General features: G+C 33.6%; 1 protein-coding gene across 1 annotated transcript in view; it reads left to right on the top strand.

The window, feature by feature from the left end:
* Positions 1 to 1,630: 1,630 nt before the first annotated feature.
* Positions 1,631 to 23,295, top strand: part of MALRD1 (MAM and LDL receptor class A domain containing 1) — a 491,205-nt gene continuing 469,540 nt past the window's right edge. The window contains exons 1-2 of the mRNA XM_075997515.1: positions 1,631 to 1,855; positions 15,802 to 15,942. Coding sequence (XP_075853630.1) covers positions 1,678 to 1,855; positions 15,802 to 15,942 — 319 coding nt within the window. The 5' untranslated portion in view covers positions 1,631 to 1,677. The remainder of the gene's footprint in view (positions 1,856 to 15,801; positions 15,943 to 23,295) is intronic.

The following is a 23,295-nucleotide window of genomic DNA, read 5'->3' as shown; positions in this document are numbered from 1 at the left end:
TTCAATTCAAGTAGAAATGTCAATTAGCAATATAAGTAACCCTAAGACTTGTACCCCCATAATATGCTAAAATAAAAAAAAATAAAAAATAAAAAAAAAGAAATGTCAACTAGTATGAGTGTGTATGTGCTATATAAGTGTGTTTGTGTGTGTGTGTGTGTGTGTGTGTGTGTGTGTGTGCGCGTGTGTGCGCGCGCTCAGGAGAGAGAAGTGCATGAGTACAGATAAAGATTGAGGAGACAAAAATAAATAGATAATACCTGAAATAATGAGAGTGAAGGGAAAGCCTAGAAAAAAAGTGTAATCTAAGCAAACAGAGGGAACTTAACATGAAACTATAAGGATAATCCACATTTAAGAGACAGGCAAAGAAAGAGAAGTAGACAGGGTGTTAAATTAATATTAATTTGTAAAACAGAGAGACAGGAGAAGAAATATTTCTGAAATAAGACTGAAGCGTAGAGCAACACAATGATAGATTATATGGAGTGCTCAGTGGTAGGTCAAAATTATGGCTCACTCCTCCTTCCCCCAGAAATCTGAATGCCTATATCTTAGACATATTTATATATATTTTCATATATATAAAACATATATATATATATTTTTTCTGGAATACAAGAAAACTTATTTTTCCAACATTTAAAAAAAATGCTCAGATGCCTTCTCTGTCCCTAATCTATGGTTCTTTCTCCAATTGTTTTTGTGTCTTGCAGTTACATTACAAAAATCAAAAGAAAGTAGTTGAAAGAGAACTTTAAGAAATCAAATATAAAGGAATGTTTTGAATGTTCAACTTCCCAAAATTTCTACACTTACTTTTTTTTTTACTTCATAAAACTTATAATTAATATGTTTCTGTGATCTCAACTTCAGTGTCTTGTTTATTCTGAATACGCATACTGAAATTATGTGCTTTGCTTGTAAAAGCAAATTTGGATAAACAGTGAATCAGTGTGCTATAGAAGGAAGAACACTGTGGTCAGCACCAGGATATTTGACCTCTAGTTTCTAATACCAACTGTTATATGATTTATAAAATAATGATCTCCAATGTCCCTTCAACTTTTAAAAATCTATGATTCTTAATTTATTTCAATAAGCAGTGTGATATTTCTATTCAATAATAATGGATAAGCATTTCATTCTCATAGAGCAATTCTAATAATTGAGCCTAAAATATTTTAATGTGTTTTAGTAACCACGATAATGTTCTAAATTGCATGCATATGGTTAAGTGAGCATAGGAATTAAGATAGAACATTTTCATATAATTTATCACTTTATTGTGGTTTCCCCCTCCCTTGTCATTTATGTGCCTGTCGTTTGTTCCTTAAAATTTTCTTTTAGAAGATATCATAACCATAAAGGCTTAAATTGTGTAACTATGGTAGATGTAGGGCAATAAACATCGATGGTTAGCTAGATACAGAACTGGTGCAATTACTCAAGTTAAATATTTTCTAAAGACACTCCTCTGAAAGGGTAAATTAACTGACTAAGGAGTCATTTGTTACAGTTGCAGATAGTTGCCAGTAATATTCAGTCATAAAAAGCAAATCTGGAAAGGAAAGAATAGAGAAAAGAAAAAAGAATGTTTTCAATGATGGACTTACCTATTACTATTGCCTGATCTCTACTACACAATACCAAGTAACGCTCTTCTTCCTTGCCAGAATGTTGGCATTCTCGAGGAATGAAGCTTTTTGTTTCCTTTGGATTGCCTGTGTTTTCATTTCTACACTGAGTCAGCAAGGAACAGAAACCTTTCAGTGTGACAACGGGAACTTTCTGCCTCCTGACAATGTGTGTGACTTCACAGATCAGTGTGGGGACAACAGCGATGAACAGCAGTGTAAGTGGCATTCTGCCTTCTCCAATTTCAATTCCCCGTACAACTTGAAAGCAGGGCCTCTGAGCAGCCTGGGTGAATCAGCTAGATACCTGGCCCCGTGTGGATTTTATTTTATATGCGTTTAGTGCAAATCAGAAACAAAAATATATTGTTTACTAAAGAGATGGGTCCATACATAAAAAAGGATGAATCACTAAGATTTTAACTGGATGGAATGCATTTTAAGTCAGTTTTTACCCGCGATAAAAGAATGGTAAGAAGAAATGTACCTTTTAATGTTATCTTTAGCAAAGCAAAGTTCAAAAGAAGCTAATTAATGCAGCTGTAAAATGCTGTGATGAAGTTAGGAGCTTACATTTCAATTTAGTATGAAGTTAGGAGCTTTCGTTTCAATTTAGTATGAAATATTTGAAATGGATTATAGGTTGGCTGGGTAGATTCCATTTTCATTTACACAGTACTACCACTAAATGAGTTGTTATCGATTACACATGGAGTACAACTCTGGCTTGTGTTCTTTGATTCCAGGGCAGAGGAAAAAGCATGAACTTCAGAAAATGTAAAATCTAGATCCTAGAAGGATCCAGAAGCCAAATTTTATGTGATCTTGAACCTTCATTTTATTATAAAGGTTCATGAACTTTCACAGGTGAGAAAATGCTCGATTGGTTAGTGGAATAACATCAATGAACAGGAAATCGTTTACCAAGGGAAGGCATGGGTAATGACATGCATGTTTCTGTGGTTTCTATTGTACTATGAAATCTTGAAGAGACACTGCCTATCAGCAATAGAGACTAGTGTCATTCTTATGCACAATCACCTTTCATGAACACCATTTTTATAAAATTACCATGGCTTCATTGTTGGTTCATAGTAGCTAGATGTAGTTAATTATCCGGAGGCACGGATTCTATTATTGTAGATCACTTAATTCAAACCTATACTTTCTATTTTTTTATTCAGATAAAACATCAATTAGTGTTTACAGAATTCTTCATTTTCATCTGTAAGGTCCTACATATTTAATTTTGCTATTGTCTGTCTTCCATTTACAGACTTAGTTGTTATTACATTAAAACAAGGAAAAATGATTACTGGAAAATTTTCTTCTCTGCAGAATGAAAAAGGCCAATGACTTTTCTCCCATAGTTTGGGGTAGTTATCATGCTGTTAGTACTCAGTAACTATTAAATACAAAGTGCAACCAAGGGTAAGGATTCATTTGTATTTGTCCAGTTTCCCCAGAGAGGCTAACTGTGGGCATGTTGCCCCTTGCTCTGGTCTGTCTGGGTAAGCCCTTCCTGTTCATCGGTGAGCAGCAAAGAGGAACCAGTCCACTGCTTTGACAAGAAGTGCAAAGTCCTTTCCATTATTAATTTCTATGAAGCTTCCTCTAGCACTCATACTGTGATAACATGCATGGTCCTGCTTCAGGGAAAAGGTTAATGTGAAGAAGGAGAAAGCTGCTGAGTGGGAAAGGTCTCGGCTGCATGAAAAATTCTAATAACTCCCAGGCTTGGAGGGAAGCGAAGGCGCAGATCTGTCGAACAAACAGATTTCATTTTAAATGTTACATGGGGAGGTCACCTTTTAGCTTTTTCGCTTTTCATTTTCATTTCTGAGAAGTTTCCACTTTGGTATTTTATTTAAAATGTGGGCGAGAACTTGGAGATAAAAATTGAGAATCACTTTAAAGCATGCGTTTCTTTTGTATGCCACACTAGGGGGCAAATGTTGTGAAGAAATAATGATGGCCAAGCAGTTTCACTCATGGGAACCTGTAATGCTAAATGCACAGATTAGATTTTTTTTAAAAAAAATCTAACTTTATAGTGATATTATAGTAGCCACATTTTGAAAAAAATCAATTTATTCCCCTTTAATATCCAAATGGTGTGATGTTAACAGAAATAGATTAATGTCTTTACTTTTCTGCCTAAAATTGGCACAGTTTAAGTTAATGCTATTAATAGGCTTCTGAAAATATGTTCTTATTTTATATGATGGACTTCCTTTTAAAAGTACATATGCCTGATATTTTAACTCGGTTTACTTTTTTTTTAAAGAAATTAGGTAGAAAAACTGAATCCTCAAAATGGAATCAACTCCATCTATACATGATATTAAACATTTAATATATAGTGAGCAAGAAAAATAATTTGTAGTCATAACAACTGGGTCTAAGGCTGACAAAAATTCCTCTTTATTAAAATTTATTGACATCCTTAGCCAGGGAAATATTTTAAAATATCATATTCCAGGAGTTGCGTTGTCTATTTCCATGCTAATCCACATTGAATGGTCTTCCTCATTCTCTTTTATTGTTTTGGTTTTTATTTTTTATTAATATAATTTTTAACTGACAAGTTATAATTATATAAAATTATGGGGTACATGGTGATGTTATGATATATGTATACAATGTGGAATGATTAAATCAAGCAAATTAACATATCCATCACCTTGGTTCCTTATATTTTATGATGAGACATTTGAAATTTACTCTTTGTTATTTATTTTATATTATTATTGACTGTAGTCACCCTGCTGTGCAATAGATCTCAAACCTTATTCCTTCTGTCCATCTGAAACTTTGCAGGCTTTGATCAATAACTTCCCATGATATTTCCCCATCCCCAGCCTCTGGTAATCATAATTCTACTCTCTACTTCTATGAGTTCAACTATTTTTAGATTCCATATTTAAGTGAGATTTTGTGTTATTTGTCTTTTGGCGCCTGACTTATTTCACTTAGCATAATGTCCTCTAGGTTCATCCATGTTGTCACAAATAACAGAATTTCCTTCTTTCAAAAGGCTGAATAGTATGCTATTGTGTATATCTACCAGATATACACATGTACATCCATATCAACCAGATTATAAAATGTATTATTAATACAGTGTGGAGATATATCTCATGCAATAGATCCCTATTACTGAAGTGTTGTCAGTTACTTAAAATTCCAGGAGACATTCTTAGATGATTACTTTTGCATACCTGAAATTAGTATTAATATTAAAATTAGCTACTTCATGTATTCACCTTTAGAGCCAAATTTACTACGATGCAAAAGAGAAAAAGACATCTAGCTAATCTGACATTTTTCTTCCCTACCATATGTCATGACTAAGAACTTTTCTATTCATTCTAGTATTTCTATATGGAGTAGGAATCTATTTTTATACTTCTGATTTGACAGGATATATCATAAAGTTTTGAATTTTACCTAATATCTTTTGCATTTTTGAATTTAGAAATAACGATATTTTTTTCAAAATGTATTTACTTCATATAAATACAAATTTATATGTGGAATGTGTGGAAATTACCTTAGAAGTGCATTCTCAAAATCTGAGAGGTGATAGTGTTTAAGTAGATGCTATTAAGTACAAACATTATTTCTTCAATAGGATAGCATAAAGGTCAACTATTTTTAAAAGTAATTAGTTTGAGGTACTTGAAGATAAAACATTAATAGAGTGAAATGTAAGATTTCATGTGCAATATTTATTGGATGCAAAATTTTTTGTGCCTATTGTCATAGAACAACTCATAAAAAGACTTAAAAATCCTGTTGATTATAGCAACATGCCTTAGTCAGTTCAGGGTGCTGTAAAAAATATAGTAGACTGGGTGGCTTAAAAAAACAAGCAGAATTTCTCATAATTCAGGATGCTGGGAAGGCCAGCAGATTTGATGTCTGGAGAGTCCCCTCATCTTGCAGATGGCTCCTTCTTGCTGGATCCTCACATGGCTGGGAGACAGATCACTTCTCCTGTGTCTCTTCATATATGGCCACTAATCTCATCACGAGGGCTCCACCTCCATGACCCAATTACCTCCCCAAAGCCCCACCTCTAAATATCATCACATTGGAAATTAATATTGATGTTGCATAAATTGGGATGGGGAAGGCCTTTTTTCTTTTCAATGAAAGAAGAAAATAAAAAATCAGCAAATTAGAATAAACAAATTAAAAGTTTCAGTGTATCAAAAGCATCACAAATAAAATGAAAAGAGAAAAATATTTGTGAGATATCTGACTAATTCTTTTCCACCTTAATAAATCAAAGAAAAGATGCATGCTCTCATAGAAACATGGATAAAATTCCCAAAAAGGCAACTCACATGCACATAAAAAGAAATGAATACATATGATGAAGTGATCAACTTCACTATTAATCATAAATCCCACTTGAAAACAAAAAGCTTCTAATATTTTTTACATAAAAATATATAATAAAAAAGAATGTCCATTGTTGGGAAGGGTATGGGAAAATGAGAATTATCATATACTGTAGGCATGAGTATTACAAACTTAGTTTTTTGTATACTATTTTTGTAATAAGAATAAGGATTTTAAAAGTTCATACCCTCTGAGTAGTAATTTCACCTTTAGGAGTTTATCCTAAGAAACAATTAAAAGAGTTCATGCAGAAAGTTTCCTCACTCCATTATTTAATATGGTAGAAATTGGAAATAATTTAATTTTATGATATTAGGTTAATGTTTAAACAAATTATAATATATCTATATTATGGCCATCTGTGCAGACATCTGTCATAATTTTGATGCTATTTAAAATGATAAAATGATCATGACATATATTGTTATTGGAAAAAATCATAATTACTGATCAATACATATACTGTACTTAGAAATACAGTATGGCACTGCATATAAAATACTAGATGGAAATAATCTGTTAGGGTTTTCTTTTTTGCGTATATTTATGGTTTTAACTTTTCTAAAGTAGCATCTTATTGTTTTTATAATCAGAATAAAATGGTGTTTTTAAATGATCTAAAAAACAGCCTTCCTATTAGCAATTGCATTTATTCTAGAAATGAGAGCAAGGTAATATTAGGCATGTAAGCCACGTAACAGGATTTCTTTTCTTTCCTTCTACTTTCTATTTTTTTCTCAAAACTAATGAAAAGAGGTTTTGTTTTCCTTTTGTTGTTGCAGATGTTATTTTTTAATCAGAGTAAGGAAATCGAGAATTTGCTAGCAAAATCATACATCAAAATTACATTAGCAAAAGCAGTCCATATCAGCAAGAAAAACGTTTATGTAGCATGGGCAAGTCATCTTATTGTCCAGTCCTGTCCATGTTCAGATCCTGGCACTTTTCCTTCCCATCATGACTGCTCATCTGGATGTCAAGAAGTACTCAAGTCTTTTAATTTTGTTTTAGAACAAAGTGCCTGGGTTCTCATTTGGGTGTGTATGTGTGTGTTTGCATGCATGCATCCACCAGCATCCGTAGCTGTTTCTGTTGCTCAGCCTCCTGCCCTGTGCAGTTGTTGTTATGGACAGACTTTGGCTGACAGCAGTGAGAACAGCTCATGTGGCTCCTCTGGGCAGGTGTTTCTTTGCATGCAATGCCTCACCTGCAGGTTTGAGCTCAGCTTCCCCTCTGCTCCCTGATGCTGGACTAGAGGATGCTTGGCCATCACACAAGGCTTAATACAGCTCGTTTTTATGTGGTTACTGGAAGTCCCTTGCTCACAGTTTACCTCCTGCAAGGTTGTGCCAATCTCCCCTGTGAGACACCTTCCCTTCTCCCAGCCTTCCAGGAGTGGGGTCTTTTTGCTTTCCCACTGTGGTTTTTTTCCAATTCTAATCCTATGGCATTGATGCCCTGCATCATTCAGTTCTTCCTTTAGCTATTAAAGGACTGATTTTTAGTCATCATGAACAGTGCCTATTTCTCTTTGCATTCTGTTTATAACAGATGTATTAATAACTTTCCTAGAGGCAGTGACCAGAGAGGGGTCACACAGTAAGAGGCGAAGAAAAGAAAAACACAGTTCTTAAGATTTCAAGGTGTGTGGCCTAATTGAGCTACCCTGAAGATTCTGAGAGTGTCAAAGCAGGCTCCTCTAATGTACAGGAAGAATGTGATGCCATCGCACATTCAGTATAGATAACACATGTGCTGTCCTACGGGTGGGGAAAAGAGGAAGGAGAAACCAGAGGGAGAGAAGATTGACTGAAGATGGGCACCGCATGCCCTGGAAGGTCATTTGGTAAGAAAAGGAAAAACCTGTGTGTAGCACATACTCAGGCTATCTGCAAAGATGGTTTGTTTCTCTGATGATAAAACTAAATATTGCCTAGAACGACCAGTGGATGCAAAACCAGAGAAGGTAGTAGATAAGACTTACAGAAAAGGGAGTTGAGAATGCCGGAATTACAGAATCAAGAAGGCTTTGAATATTTTTACAAAGAATACACATTCTTTACATGCATAGAAAATGAATTAACAAACTCCTTGTTGATATCTTATTGATGTAGATTCTGAAAATTTTTCAGTGAGCAAGGGATAGCAAATGGAATTTATGTTGTACTTTGACTAATAACACAATAGTATGGATGTCTACATAGAGTTTTATCATTTATTTTAATTAAAGTAAATATGTTTACAAAAGCTTTCTATTATTTCCATGCTAACTTTCCTCTTTCCTTCAATGCTATTTTTCTTGCAAGAGATCTGATTTTTAATCTTGCTCCCAAGAATGAACTTCAGAGAGACCTTGAACTGGGCCTGGTTTTTTTTTTGGTTATGTGTGTCTATTAGATTACTTCTGTTATTTTGAAAACAATCTTCATAAAATACTTTTCATGTCAAATAACACCATTAGGAAATTTTCACTCTTGGCAATTGTTGGATACTTGGATGCTGATGTACACAGTGGTGTGATGTAAATAATTTTATTTAATATATTTTGATGTCTAGAATTGTTTCACAGCTGTGGACTGTTTTTGTTCATAATGGCCAATGGAAATATAGAAGAAAAGATGAACCATATATAATGTGGATTGCTCTTTTATCTCTGGGTAAGATGTACAAAAGTAGCAGTGCTTCTAGCCCATGAAAACATGAAAGCAACAAACTATAGAGTACTCTCAGCATATTCTAAAAATTGGCTGAACAGTGACTCTTTCTTTCAGAGACAGAATAAAACTTCACTGGAATTTTATTTTGGCCCATCTTACATGGTCCTTATCACAATTTCAACAAAATAAGCTTTATAACAATTATGGCAAACTTGGTGTGGTCATGTACCTTTGTGAGATTTTTAAGCCAAAAAACAAACTAAGCATGCCTCTTTGAAACGATACTCTTCTTCCAGAGCTTCAAAAAGTTTTCTCATATTTTAAGAGGGTCATGAGAAAGTAAAATATTAGCTCCAGTAGGGCAAGAAATTTACCTGGTTCTTCTATTTTTAAAAGACTGATTGGCACTTAGAGTCAGTAAAATATTAGGTTACTGGTTTGCAGACTGGGTGAATGGCTAGAGGACTTGCCAGCTGCACTGTTTTCTTTCACCATGGAATTGGAAAAAAACACTCAGTCTTGTAATGCAGTCTGCTCCTGTTTTGTGGCACAGGTGTGCAAATTGGTATCATTCAAGAAGAAATGTTCAGTTTGTGAACTCCCACTGAAGATTTAAAAAACACCTGGCAGCATCCAATGGTGAATTGTTGCCTCCACAAGCAAAATATCTTCTGAAGCCCATATCTGTACATAGATAGGACTCCTGCCATGCTTGGCATTCCATGTGCCTTTTTATGTTTACAAACAATGATGTAAACATCATTTGTATCTGTGCACATTGGCACTATAGGCTTAGCTATCAATCAGAGAGAAGCCTCGCCTTCTGTTGCAAAAGTTACCAGATTTAGGAAGGCATGGGTCCTAGATCACAGCTTTTAAATCAGTTTTCATCAAAGAAATAAGAATTGAATATAATGTTTTCTACTACCCAGAAATAATTATGACTTTCCAGTGGTTAATTCTTGAAATGCTTGATGGAATTTGGAAGAGAAATTTTACTTATTTCAAGAGAAATTGAAAACCTATTTAGGAAAAAAGAAAATGAGTGGAGTTCATTTGTTCATGAATTAGTTTACTTCATGGAAAATCTGTCCATGCAAGAGATACAACTTTCTATTCAGGACCCTGGATTCACCCCTACCTATCAAATAACTACTGAAAGCCATTAGAACATCTGGCCGATCTCTGGGATACAGAATTATTTGTAAACAGCTATGCAACATTTATAATACTTGAGTGAATACTGCTGTGAGCTGGAGTGAATGCTACACCTTGTTACTATTTCTACAGAAATCACCAGACACTTGCAAACACTGGAGACCTCTTTGAAGGTTACTAATCCTGAGACAATATTAAAGTTGAAACATGGTTTGGAAATCCTTTTCTCATTGACATAGTTAACATTAATGTCACAATTCTTTACAAAGATGCTCTCAATGACTTGAAGATAAAGGCAACTATATATGACAAGAATCCAAATGAATTAATATCGGATAATTCTGGTGTCAGCTATGGAAGTGTCAATTCCATTTATTATACATAATTTTGTGAGTTAGGGTTTTTCTTGTTTCTGTGTCAGTGAAAAATATTAAAACTATTTCAGTGCAAAAGATAACAAATACATAATTGATAAAAATTAATACTTTCAAATTGCCAAGCCAAATAATAGCAGTCTTTCATTGACATTTCTTTTTGAGAATTATTAAATTTTACCTTCATTTTATTGAAATATTTTGGATTCATTTCAGCCTTTTCAGAACTTGCCATTAATTTTTAAATTAATTGAGAGTAAGGAAGATCATTCTTTATTAAAATGTCTTTATATATAATATAAATGAAGGAAATAATTTTCAAAAATAATAAAATATCTAAGATTTTGTGACAATTGTAATACATAGCTTTTATCAAAAAGGGTTACAACACTCCACAAACCTGGAATAAAAGGAAACCATCTCAACTTAATAAAAGCCATCTATGAAAAACCCTCTGCTAATATCGCCCTCAATGGTGAAGAATTGGAAGCCTTTCCTGTAAGACCAGCAAAAAGACAAGAATGCCCACTTTTATTGCTTCAATTCAGCATAGTTCTGGAAGTTTTAGCCAGTGCCCTTTAGGCAAGAGAAAGAAGTAAAGGCATTCAAACTGTAAAGGAAGAAGTAAAAGTGTCTATGTTCACAGACAACATGATCTTAAATGTAGAAAACCCTAAAGATTCTATTTTTAAAAACCTATTAGGACTAATAAACAAACTCAGCAAAGTTGCAGGATACAAAATTAACACCAAAAAATCAGTCCTGCTTTAATACACTAACAATGAACACTCTGAAAATGAAACAAATAAGCCAACTCCATCAACAATAGTATCAAAAAGAATAAAATACTTAGGAATAAACTAAACCAAGGACACAAAAAGGTTATATATCTAAAACTACAAATCATTGCTGAAAGAAAATTTAAAAGATAGAAATAAATGGAAAAGACATTCTGTGTTCAGGGTTTGGAAGATTTAATATTGTTAAGATTTCAATACTACCCATAGTGATCTGCAGATTCAGTGCAATCCCAATTAATACCAGCAATGTTGTTTTTTTTCTTTTTTGCAGAAAAAGGAAAATCCATCCTAAATTTCATGTGGAATCTCACAAATAGCAAAAGCAATCTGGAGAAAGAACAAAGTTAGATATTTCACATTTCCTGATTTCAAAACTTATTAAAAAGCTATAGTAATTAAAAAGTGTGGTATTGACATAAAGACAGACATATAAACTATGACATAGAACAGAGAGCCCATAAATAAATCCTCAAGTATATAGTCAAATGATTTTTGAGAAGAGTGCCAAGACCCTTCAGTGGGGAAAGGACAGTCTTTTCAACAAATGGTCCTGGGAAAATTGGATACATGCAAAAAGAATGAAGTCAGACTCTTTCTTTAGATCATATACAAAAAGTTAGCTTAAAATGGATTAAAACACTAAATGTAAGAGTTAAAACTATAAAACTCTTGGAAAACATAGGAGAAACCTTCATGGTACTATATGGCAATGATTTCTTTGATATTGCACCACCAGCAGAGGCAACAAAAGAAAAAATAGATAAATTGAACTTTATTAAAATGAAAAACTTACATTCATCAAAGGGCACTATCAGCAGAGTAAAAAGGCAATCCATGGAGCAGTAGAAAATATTTTAAATCATATATCTGGTAAGGGATTGATGTTCACAATACAAAAAGAACTACAGTTCAACAACAACAAAAAAAACAAACAACCTGATTAAAAAGTGGATAAAATCCTTGAATAGATATTTCTCTAAAAAGTTATGCAAATGTCCAATAACCACAGGAAAAACATGCTCAACATTACTCTTCATTAGGGAAATGCAAATCAAAACCACAATGAGATACGACTCCACACCCATTAAGATGGCTATTATATAAACAGCAAACAAAAAAAATCTAGAAAACATGTTGAAGATGTAGAGAAATTGGAGCGCTTGCACTTTGCTGGTGGGAATGTAAAATCTTGTAGCCACTTTGGAAAACAGATGGTAATTCCTCAAAAAAGTATGATACGACAGTGTCACTTCTTGATAAATACTCAAAAGAAAGGAAAGCAGGGAATTGAACAGGTGTTGGTACAACCATGTTCATAGTAGCATTATTTGCAATAGCCCAAAGCTGAAAGCCACTCAAGTGTCCATTGATAGATGAATGGATAAACAAAATGATGTGTGTGTGTGGGGGGGTGGGTTTGGGTGTGTGAGAGAGAGCCTCAAAAAGGAAGGAACTTCTGATACATGCTACAACATGGATGAACATTGATGATCTTATGCTAAGTAAAATAAGCAAGTCACAAAAGTACAAATACTGTTTGATTCCCCTTTACATGAGTTCCCTGGATTAGTCAAATCCGTAGTGACAGTAGGAGGAATAGTGGTTGCCAGGGGTTGCGAATAGGGAGGAATGGAGAAGTGGTATTTAATGGGTACAAAGTTTCAGTTTTGCAAAACGCAGAGTTCTGGACATGGATGACAGTGATGGTTGCGTAACAGTGTGAATATACTAAATACCACATAAATATACACTTAAAAATGGGTAAATGGTAAATTGTATGTAATGTATATTTTACCACAGTAAAAAAAAGATAGGGGCCGGGCGCTGTGGCTCACGCCTGTAATCCTAGCTCTTGGGAGGCCGAGGCGGGCGGATTGCTCAAGGTCAGGAGTTCAAAACCAGCCTGAGCAAGAGTGAGACCCCGTCTCTACTATAAATAGAAAGAAATTAATTGGCCAACTGATATATATATAAAAAATTAGCCGGGCATGGTGGCACATGCCTGTAGTCCCAGCTACTCGGGAGGCTGAGGCAGGAGGATCGCTTGAGCCCAGGAGTTTGAGGTTGCTGTGAGCTAGGCTGACGCCACGGCACTCACTCTAGCCTGGACAACAAAGCGAAACTCTGTCTCAAAAAAAAAAAAAAAAAAAAAAAAAAAAAAAAAAAAAAGATAGGACTCATTGTGATGGAGAGACCACAACTGTGCCTCATGGAACTTTGAGGAGGAAGAGAGATGTGCATTATTAATATGCAGTCAGACAAAATTAGTGAAATAGGTATGATTTGCTTTAAATGATTTCTACCTCACTTCTTCCCTTTTCTAGATTTTTCTCAACTTTTACATTGCATTCTATCTTCTAAGGACACTATGTTGTGGTGATTTACCCAGACAATACTTTTCTGAGTTAATCCTGAGTCCTAGATTACCTGAATTTCTTCACTGTTGCCACAATTAAAACTTTATTTTATTCCTTCCATTTCTTAAAAAAAGCGTGCCCAAGATAACTGTCACTTTGGAATATAATTTAACATCTTCTTTAAAGATTGAATCTATGAGGAGTTCTGAAGTGATTCTTTTTTTTTTTTTTTTTTTTTTTTTTTTTTTGAGACAGAGTCTCGCTTTGTTGTCCAGGCTAGAGTGAGTGCCGTGGCATCAGCCTAGCTCACAGCAACCTCAAACTCCTGGGCTTGAGTGATCCTTCTGCCTCAGCCTCCCGAGTAGCTGGGACTACAGGCATGCGCCACCATGCCCGGCTAATTTTTTCTATATATATCAGTTGGCCAATTAATTTCTTTCTATTTATAGTAGAGACGGGGTCTCGCTCTTGCTCAGGCTGGTTTTGAACTCCTGACCTTGAGCAATCCGCCCGCCTCGGCCTCCCAAGAGCTAGGATTACAGGCGTGAGCCACCACGCCCGGCCTGAAGTGATTCTTTAATGAAAGAATCTGACAGCACGGAAGCCAGTTCAGGACACATGTGTTCCTTCCTAGCTACCTTCAAAACACGGCACGGAGGCATACTCCTTCTTTTGCAATCTGATCTTTGGGATGATAAAATTGAAAACAAAATGAAGAGTTTCACAAGTTCAAAAAGCTCAGGAACTTGGATTCTACTGATAAATCCGCATATATCACTCCTAATTGTTCGCTATATTGTCCAACTGTGGCATTACTTCATACAATTCAGTGATGGCTGTAATCTACATGTTAACAGATTTTATTATAGCAAAGAGTTTCATATTTGAATGTGGATGTGTGGCATATGAAATTAAAAGGTAAACCAGCCACAGTTTAAGGAAAATTATTCTAATGCTTTAAAATGTACCATTCACTATTGGGGGAAAATGAATACTTAGAAAAGTTTCTGATGCATTTTTAAATACTCCAGCAGTTATTAGAAGTTCACGATTGCTTTTTTTAAAATAAGAATTAGCTGAAAATGTGTGTTCATTAGATGCATTTTATAACAAAAAGAACTCCTGTTGAGACTATTTAGATGGAAAAGTGTTTTATTTAGCTATTTTTTCTAGTTCCAACAATTCCAGAAATTATCACCATTATCTTGTGTATTAAAAAGAGCAAAGAACACTGTGAACAGGCATAAACTACATAATTGTATTGCAATATAATTTCTTGGTATTTAAAAAATGTTTGACCAAGTATGTGTGAATATGTATATATTTCATACACATAATTGCTGAAATGTGGTGATAAAATAGTTTAGAATATTTTATAATTACAGATCATTGTAAAAATTGCTGGTAACTAAAAGAAACTTGAAAATGGATGCATATTTCTATAAATAGATGCATAGCTAATTGAATCACACATACAAATGTATACAAGTGACTATATAATTTTGTTCTTTTTTTTGTTCAATTGGATTTTCTGCATAAGTAGAGGACTATAATGTAATAATTGGGATATTCTAGCTGTTGTAAATTTTTCAAAGGCCTTAAGGAGATTATGAATTTAACCATAATATGATTCATAGACTAATAAAATTGCTTTTGAATAGAATGACATCACCTCTGTCTGAAAATACTGGTTTTCTTAGGCTGACTAGGAGTTCTGACAGATCTTTAATTCTAGGTCTTTGATAAACATGGGAGGGTGGATTAACCGTTAAGCCTCAGAGAAGAGCTTTAAGAGCTACAGTTCTGGAGTCAAAAAAGGCTTGTGCTGTAATCTTGACCCCAGCATTCACTACCTGGTCTATCTTGGACAAGTTTCTTATTAATGTATATAAGGTATCGCCGAAGTTTTCTCATTTTTAAAATGGAGGAAATGCCTGTTTCATGGGTTTGTTGCAAGAAACAAACTACTGAAACTGGAATGCCTAGCATAGAACAGTTACCTCAATGAATAAGGTTTCTTGTTATTATTACAGGATATATCTGGTTGGCAAAATCTTTTAAAATAGAAGATCTAGGAGTAAAATTAATAAAGCAGAACATTGGTAATGAAGACTTTATAGCCGTGGGTTCAATATCTGTGAATTCAATCAATTGCATACAATAAAAGCTTTTTCTGACCCCTGTGGTGTGGCATTCTTTCAATTTGAGCACATTGGTTTCTGTTGTGGTAATTTATTAGAATTTCAGATGCAAAAAAGCTTTATATTATAAAGTAGCCTTGGAATTATGAAAATAATCCTTATGTTAATCTGTTTGTCATTTGTTGGTAATCTTTCTTTATCTACTATTGTCATTTCTTAAGAAACCAAATGAGGTTGTGAAAACTAATTTCTTTTTTCTCTCATTAGGCTCGAATTATGAAAGATGTGATTTTGAGAAGGGGCTCTGTAGTATGGCTCAAGATCAGAGTCAGCAACTTCGTTGGGCAAGGAGAAATGGGATGACCAGTCTATCACCTCCATTTTATGATCACAATGGTGATATATCTGGTAAATGCTTTGCATCTATTTTCTTCCTCCCTTCCTCCCTTTTCCCTTCCTTTCATCCTCCCTTCTTTCCTTCTTGCCTTTTTTCCTTCTTAACCACAAGTGTTTGATTAGGGAAGTAGAATCTTATCTAATATTTACATGTTAATAATTATAATGCCTAATTTTATACATTCTTTAACTATCTTTAAAATACTTACCATTCTAAAATATCACATCAGATTCTCATATATGGGTTTCTAGGATTCCAACAGGTCTATTTAGATAATAATTGGGATTTTCCAGCTCTTTGGGCTCTTTATGGAAATTGTAAACTATAGTACTACATAGATTAGTTAGACAGTCAAATTACTTTGTTTTTGGCTAGACTGATTGCAAATCTGTCTAATAACACTTGTTTAATAAGGCTGATATAGAAACCTCTTAAGGGTAGAAACCTCTTAAGGGCATCTCAGTAGACTTTGAGGTGACTCTCAAACATTTATCTGTTTTGTTATTTATTAACTAATGAACTTTATTCATTCAACATTGTGCACCAGGTGATTAAGATATATTAATGAGTAAAAATTGACTCCATGCTTGCTCATATTGGATGGGTTTACACATTGTCTGGCATAACTGAAGGTTGGTTATTTTTGTAAAAGTGATATGTCCCTCAAATAAATTCAATTAAATGTTAAAATATTGTTACTGCCCCAGAAATAATTTAAAGCAAGCCAGTGTTTGAGCATTGGATGTTAGTTTGAAAATGTTTACATAAATATTACACATGTGGGTTAGAATCCTGAGTCTGTCACTCTGTAGCTGTAAGACCTTGAGAAATTTACTTTTTTGAGCCTCAGTTTTCATAACTTTAAGAGGGGGAAATAATGACGCTAAGTTCATAGGATAGGTTTTCTTTAAGAACCAAATGAGATACTGTTAGTAAAGCTTATCCTAGAATAATTGGCACTCAAAAATAGTAGATGTTCAGTACATTTCTGACTAATTTTGGTGTTGTTAGCTTTAACTATCATATAGGTAAAATGGAGTTTCTTATTTTGCTTGGCTTTGGTGTAAAAAAGTATTTTTTAAATAATTTTTAATAGTAGTTAGGAATCAGCCAATTTTATCACCAAAAAGGGGCCAGCTTCACAAGTAGGACCAACCAATAACCACAATGAAGGGAACTTTTATTAAGGCCTTAGTTATATTAGATGATGATATTGAATCTAGCTCCCAATCTTCAGCCATTGCAGTCCTGTGAGTTGTTAATTCCATGCATCAATGTCATATAGGCAGATATCATTCAACTATATTATCTAGGTTGATTTGAAATCCCTGGAGTCAGATTAGATGGGTTTAAATCCTGGCTCCATCAGTCAGCTACCTATGTGGTTTCAGTTTCCTTATCTGTAAAATGGGGATAATAATAATACAAGCTGCATAGGAAAAATAGGCAAAATATTGCCTGATTTGGCTAATTGAAGGCTGGTGATTTTTTAATAGTCATGCGTCTCTTATAAATATAAGTTAAAATATAGATTTCATAGCAATAATTTAAGTAGACAAATGTTCTAGCTATAGATATTGGCTGTTTGAAAATATTTGCCAAATAATAGTTTTTGAATCTTGTCTTCATTCAAAAATCCTTATTTCTTAAGCATTAAGAAAATTTTTGATTAACTCACTCTTGAAATAATTTGCCAGTGCTCTAAAATAGTATTTTTCATCATGTAATCAATGCCTTGAGAATTTTTTTAAAGGTAAGTTTGAAAATCTATCAAAACATTAAAAACATCATGTCAATATTTGAAATCTAATAAAGCTTGGGGGAGGAGTGATTAAAATATAGTTCTGGTTTTTAAAAGATGTAGCATTGCATGCAGATAAAATAGTACCACTACAACAAATTCAAATACATCTTTGTAATGATAGTAAAGATATTTTTAAAAATGAGAGCAAGAACATAAATGTTTTAAATAATTCTGACATTAAAGGTGATATGGAGATTTTTAAAATGTGTAATTCATTGTAAATCTAAAATGTATAGGCTATCAAAGATAAAATAATAATTTATTTGAAAATGTAACATTTCCCTTCATGCCACAGATCTTTATTTTTTTATTTGGATATTTAAAATTAGTTTCAAATGAGAATATTAGAGCTTTCATAATTCTGATCAATTGTTAAATCACATTTAAAATTCATATATTATATTATAAAATACACTACTAAACAGCATCCAGTATTTTTATTTTGTTCTGTAGTGGTCACATGTATTATGTCTATAATCTATACATATTAGAAATCCCACAAATAAAAGTTAGAGTTTTTGCTTTAGACAGTATTAAAAATAAACTGAGAAGAAATATTTATTATTTGCAATGCTCTTCGTTCCTTTTGACTATCTGAGTTTGTTTCTGGTATCATTTCTTTTGAGCTTGAAGAATTTCCTTTAGTATTTTTTGTAGTGCAGCTCTGCTGGTGATAAATTATGTTAGTTTTTCCTTCCTGAAAATGTTTTTATTTTGCCTTCATTCTTAAAATATATTCTCACTGGATATGGAATTTTTCATAGTCCTTTTTTTTTCTGTTAGTGCTTTAAAGATATTATTTCACTGCCTTCTGGCCTCCCTAGTTTCTTATGTGATGGTCAGAGTTTCAATTATTTTTCCTGTATGTAATATAATATATCTTTACTGTTTTGATGCTTCCAAAATTTGGTCTTTATTTTTGTTTTCAGCCAGAAATTTTAAAATTTTATCTTATTTGGACTAATTACGCTCCTTCAATCTGAAATATGTGTTTTCTGACAATTTTGGTAAATATTCTACTCTTATTTATTCAGGTATTTTTCCTGCCCTATTTTTCTCTCTCCTTTCCCTTTGGAGTTCAATCATCAATATTGGACTATGAGTCAAACATATTATTAGATGCGGTCTTACCATATATTTTGATTTTGTCTTCTCTCTATTTTTCAGAGTGCATAATTGTAGCTAATCTATCTATAAGTCAAATGATTCTTTCCTTTGTCATTTCATTAGGCTGATAAGACCATCTGGTGATTAAAAATAAATCAGATACAGATGCTCCTAGACTTACGGTGGGGTTGTGTCTCAATAAACCCATTATAAGTTGAAAGTATCATAAGTTGAAAATGCATTTAATACACCTAAGCTACTGAACATCACAGCTTAACCTAGCCTGCCTTAAACGTGTTCAGAGTACTTACATGGTAGAACATCACCCAGGTCTCCAATTGGCACCTGGGTGGCATACCTAGAAAATATATCTCAATAGTACTGCAAAGAATTTAAAAACAGAACTGACATGGAAACCTACATTAGCCTACAGATAGGCAAAATCACCTTACACAAAGCCTATTTTATAACAGTGTTGATTATCTCATGTAATTTATTGCATACTATACTGAAAGTGAAAAACAGAATGGTTGTATTTTGAATGCACACCACTTTTACACCATCATAAAGTCAAAAAAATACTAAATTGAACCATCATAAGTTGGGAATCATCTGTATTGTATTTTTCAATTCTAAAATATTTAATTGGTGTTTTAAATTTGTTTTTAAATTTTATCTGCTAAAATTCTTGATTTTTTTTCATTCATTATAAGAATATTTTCCTTTATTACTTCATTGTGCATAATTAGAATAGGGGTTTTAAAAGCCTTGTCTGCATTGTCTTAGATTTGCCCTCTGTTGTCTTTTCCCGTGACATGCATGATCACATAGTCCTAATTCTTTGTCTGTCAAATAATTTGGGGTCACATCCTGGGTGTTGTGAATGTTAATATTGTGGAGGCTCTGGATTCTGTTATATTCTTTTTCAGAGAGTGGCGATGATTCGTTCAAGCAGGTGATTAACTTGCATAGACTCAAGTAACAAACTCATGTTTGCTGTGGGCAGAAGTTCAAATATCATTTTTGCTCTTCTTGACTTAGGTGCTAGAAGTGCTGCCTGCACATGCATGTTTCAGTTTTAGCTAGAGATTTGGATGGAGATTATTCATAGACTATTGCAGCACCCCTTTTCTTGCTCTTTTCCTTCTAGAATTCTTTCCTTTCTTTCTGTCAGATCTGGCTATTCCAGACTCTCCTCCTTCCTCAGGCCAAGGAGACAACAACCTTTCTATCAGAATTTAACCATACACACCAGCTGCAACTACCACCAGACCCCAGGACAAAGCCTGAGGGAATTTAATTTTTTCTGATCCCTTCTTCCTACTTTCTACTCTCTTAAGAATATGCCTCTTATTGGAAAAAAAAAAGAATATGCCTGTTTTTTTTTTTCAATCTTTAAGGCCTCCCAAGCCCCAGTTTTTAGATTTTTTTAATGCAATTGTTAATGTCCATCACTGAGTTTGCCATCTAAGTGAACATGAACACCTCCTACACTGCTCTATGCTGCCCTTTCTGAAGGGCACCAGAACTGTAATCCATTCCTTAGCAGTAGACAGGTTGCATTATATAGACAGTGAGTTGGATTTCATTAAGAAACAGTCAAAAACCAAAAATAGAGGAAAGAATCCCACTTCCTCACTCTCTAAATTATGTTTTTGCAGCCTTTATAGTGTGAACATCTGTTTATTTTTAAATCTGCAAAAAATTAATGTTCATTTATTCCTTTCTATATTTGTAGTTTCAAAAACTTTTTCTTGGCATCTGTATTGCTCCATGTACTATCTAAGACCTGAAGTGACAATGGTGAATAAGAATGAGGTTCTTGTTCCTGGTGAACTTGCAAACTAGTGACAGCAACCTAAACCTTACATGGGCACTAACGGTTATATATTAAGAGTGAAAACCCAACACCCATTCTCTTATCCACGTGTGTTATATATAGTTAAAAACTCACAATGTGACAAGGATAAGGTGTATGTGTGTGAGTGTGTGTGCTTTGCAGATATTGTTTGGGAGCATCTATATTATTTTTAACCTGAGAAATATTCATTCATATATTTCCAGTATTTGTGTGCTTTTTGTTCAAAGAGCTGGATAGTAAATATTTCTGGCTTTTGGGGCCACTTGGTCTATGTCCCAAACACTCTACTCTGCCACTACGCTATGAAAATAGTCATATAGAATACATAAAGATTAAGCATGGCCGTGTTATAATAGCATTTATTTATGGACATTTAATATTAATATCATTTTACATGTTTTAAAATATTATTATTCTTTTGAATTTTTTGAGCATTTAAACATGTAAAATTCTCTCAGGTCAAAGGACATGCAAAATTAGGTGGCAGGTAGGATTTGTCTGTGGGTTATAGTTTTTTGTCTGTTCCCCAAAAAAACATTAATTGAGCATTTTTATGTCTGTACCATGCAGTATTCAAAATAAATGAGTAAAGGATATAATTCTTCCTCTAAGAACATAGATAAAATTATAATTTTGGTTTAAGTGGCCAGTGTTCACATTTGTAACAAACATAAGTGAAGCATACCTTGATTCTGTATGAAAATCATACAGAATAAAGCATAATAGCTTTATTATGCTATTATTTAAAAATTCATCTGAACTTTCAATTAAGCAGTAAATTTTGACTATAGTAGCCAAGCCTCTCTGTCAGACTAAAAGTACAAATAAGATGTGTTAGTGAAGTGGAATTACAGTGTGTTTTTCAATATGGTAGTTGCCTTATTTTAAAAGTAAAAAAATTATACTTATATTTATATATGGTGATTATTGTTGTTAATACCAATGCAAAAGATTTTATTAACCCCAGTGTGTAAGACACGATGATAAATGTTGTGAAAATAATAAAGACTACAAGTTAAAAGCATTCTTAATCTGAAAATCCATATCTAAAGTGCTCCAAAATCTGAAATCTTTGAGCACCAATACGATGCTATGAGAAAAATTCCACATTTGACACCTTTGCTTTCTGAGGGCTCCATGTTGAGAAACTTTGTATTACGCATAAACTTATTGAAAATATTATATAAAATTACCTTCAGGGTATGCATATAAGGTGTATATGAAACATGAATGAATCTGGTGTTTTGACTTGGATGCCAATCCCAGGATATAAGAAGTTATATGTATGCATATATTCAAAAATCCAAAAAGATCTGAAATCCAAAATACTCTGGTACCAAGCATTTCAGATAAGGGATACTTAACCTGTGTTTAGATACAGGCTGTGTATCAAGGTGTTTGTAATACCTTTGAGATACATGTTTGGGAATAACACAATTACTTAGAGAAAGAAAAAGGGCTATAATATGGGTTTGAGTGAATTGCTCTGAGACTAGAGGCAAATTCTGACTCTGGAAAGGGGAAGAGCATTTGAGAAAAGACGTGAAAGGTGAGTAGTGTTTCAATGGACAGGGAGTTGAGAGAAATGATATTTCAAACTGAAAGAACCACATAAGGACCAGGTAGAGACAGTCAATATGCTCAGGCAATGATATAGCAGTCTGCTATGACTAGAAGTGACTGGAGATGAAGATTAGGCTAAAAGTATATGTTGGAAATGTCAAAGGATTATGTCATCCAAAGGTTACTTACTGGTTTGCTTACCAGTACCATTTCCTTCCCTTCTTTTTCATCCTGCACCCAAACTCTGTCACAGTTGACAGTGCTATTTCTGCTACTGTCCAAGCAGGTAGCAGATGGGTCATTAAAGGGTGTGTGGCAGTGGCTGGGGAGTAGTGTTGGGAATTCCAAGAGCATGCATATTACTTAATGATTAAGCATGTTACTTAATGATTCATTCCGCTTGAAATAGTATTTTGCAGAGAGCTTTAGTTTCTCACACAAATCTTTGATTGTCAAGCTATTAATAATAATACCAAGGTCCCTGATGTGCGTGTGCACATGTGCATGCATTTGAAATGAGTAGACTATGCGAGGTTTTCATAGTTCTTCAGCAAACTTGACACCTATTGTGTATTAGATACTATATCTGTTTATTTTCCATGTCTTCCATATCAAATTCAGAGTTATATGTCAATAAGGGAATCATAGTTGACAACTTACATACTTACTTAAATTAACTAATATCATGTCAATGAAATTTCACCCAACAACATTAGTACTCAAGCTGGCAAATACCTTAAAGTAAATAATTCTGTTCCAATAATCAGAGCTAAAAAAGTGATGCGTTCTCTAATTTTTCTATTGAAATATAGAAATATTTTCCTATGTATCATCTGCTTTCCTTTTGGCAGGAATTTTACCTTTAGAGGCAGATGGCTTGTTTATTTGTTAAATTTATGTAGGTGTATATTCTTCAAATTAGGCCACAAGTGAAAAAAATCCGTACTCAACAGAAATACATAAAATCGAGTAATAGCATATTAAAATTAATGTAATACAAATTTCAAAAGGTAAATCTTTTGAAACATG

The sequence above is a fragment of the Microcebus murinus genome, chromosome 25, assembly GCF_040939455.1.
Source record: "Microcebus murinus isolate Inina chromosome 25, M.murinus_Inina_mat1.0, whole genome shotgun sequence".
Taxonomy (NCBI): Eukaryota; Metazoa; Chordata; class Mammalia; order Primates; family Cheirogaleidae; genus Microcebus; species Microcebus murinus.
The sequence above is the reverse complement of the archived record's forward strand: the minus strand, read 5'-3'. Positions and strand labels throughout refer to the sequence as shown.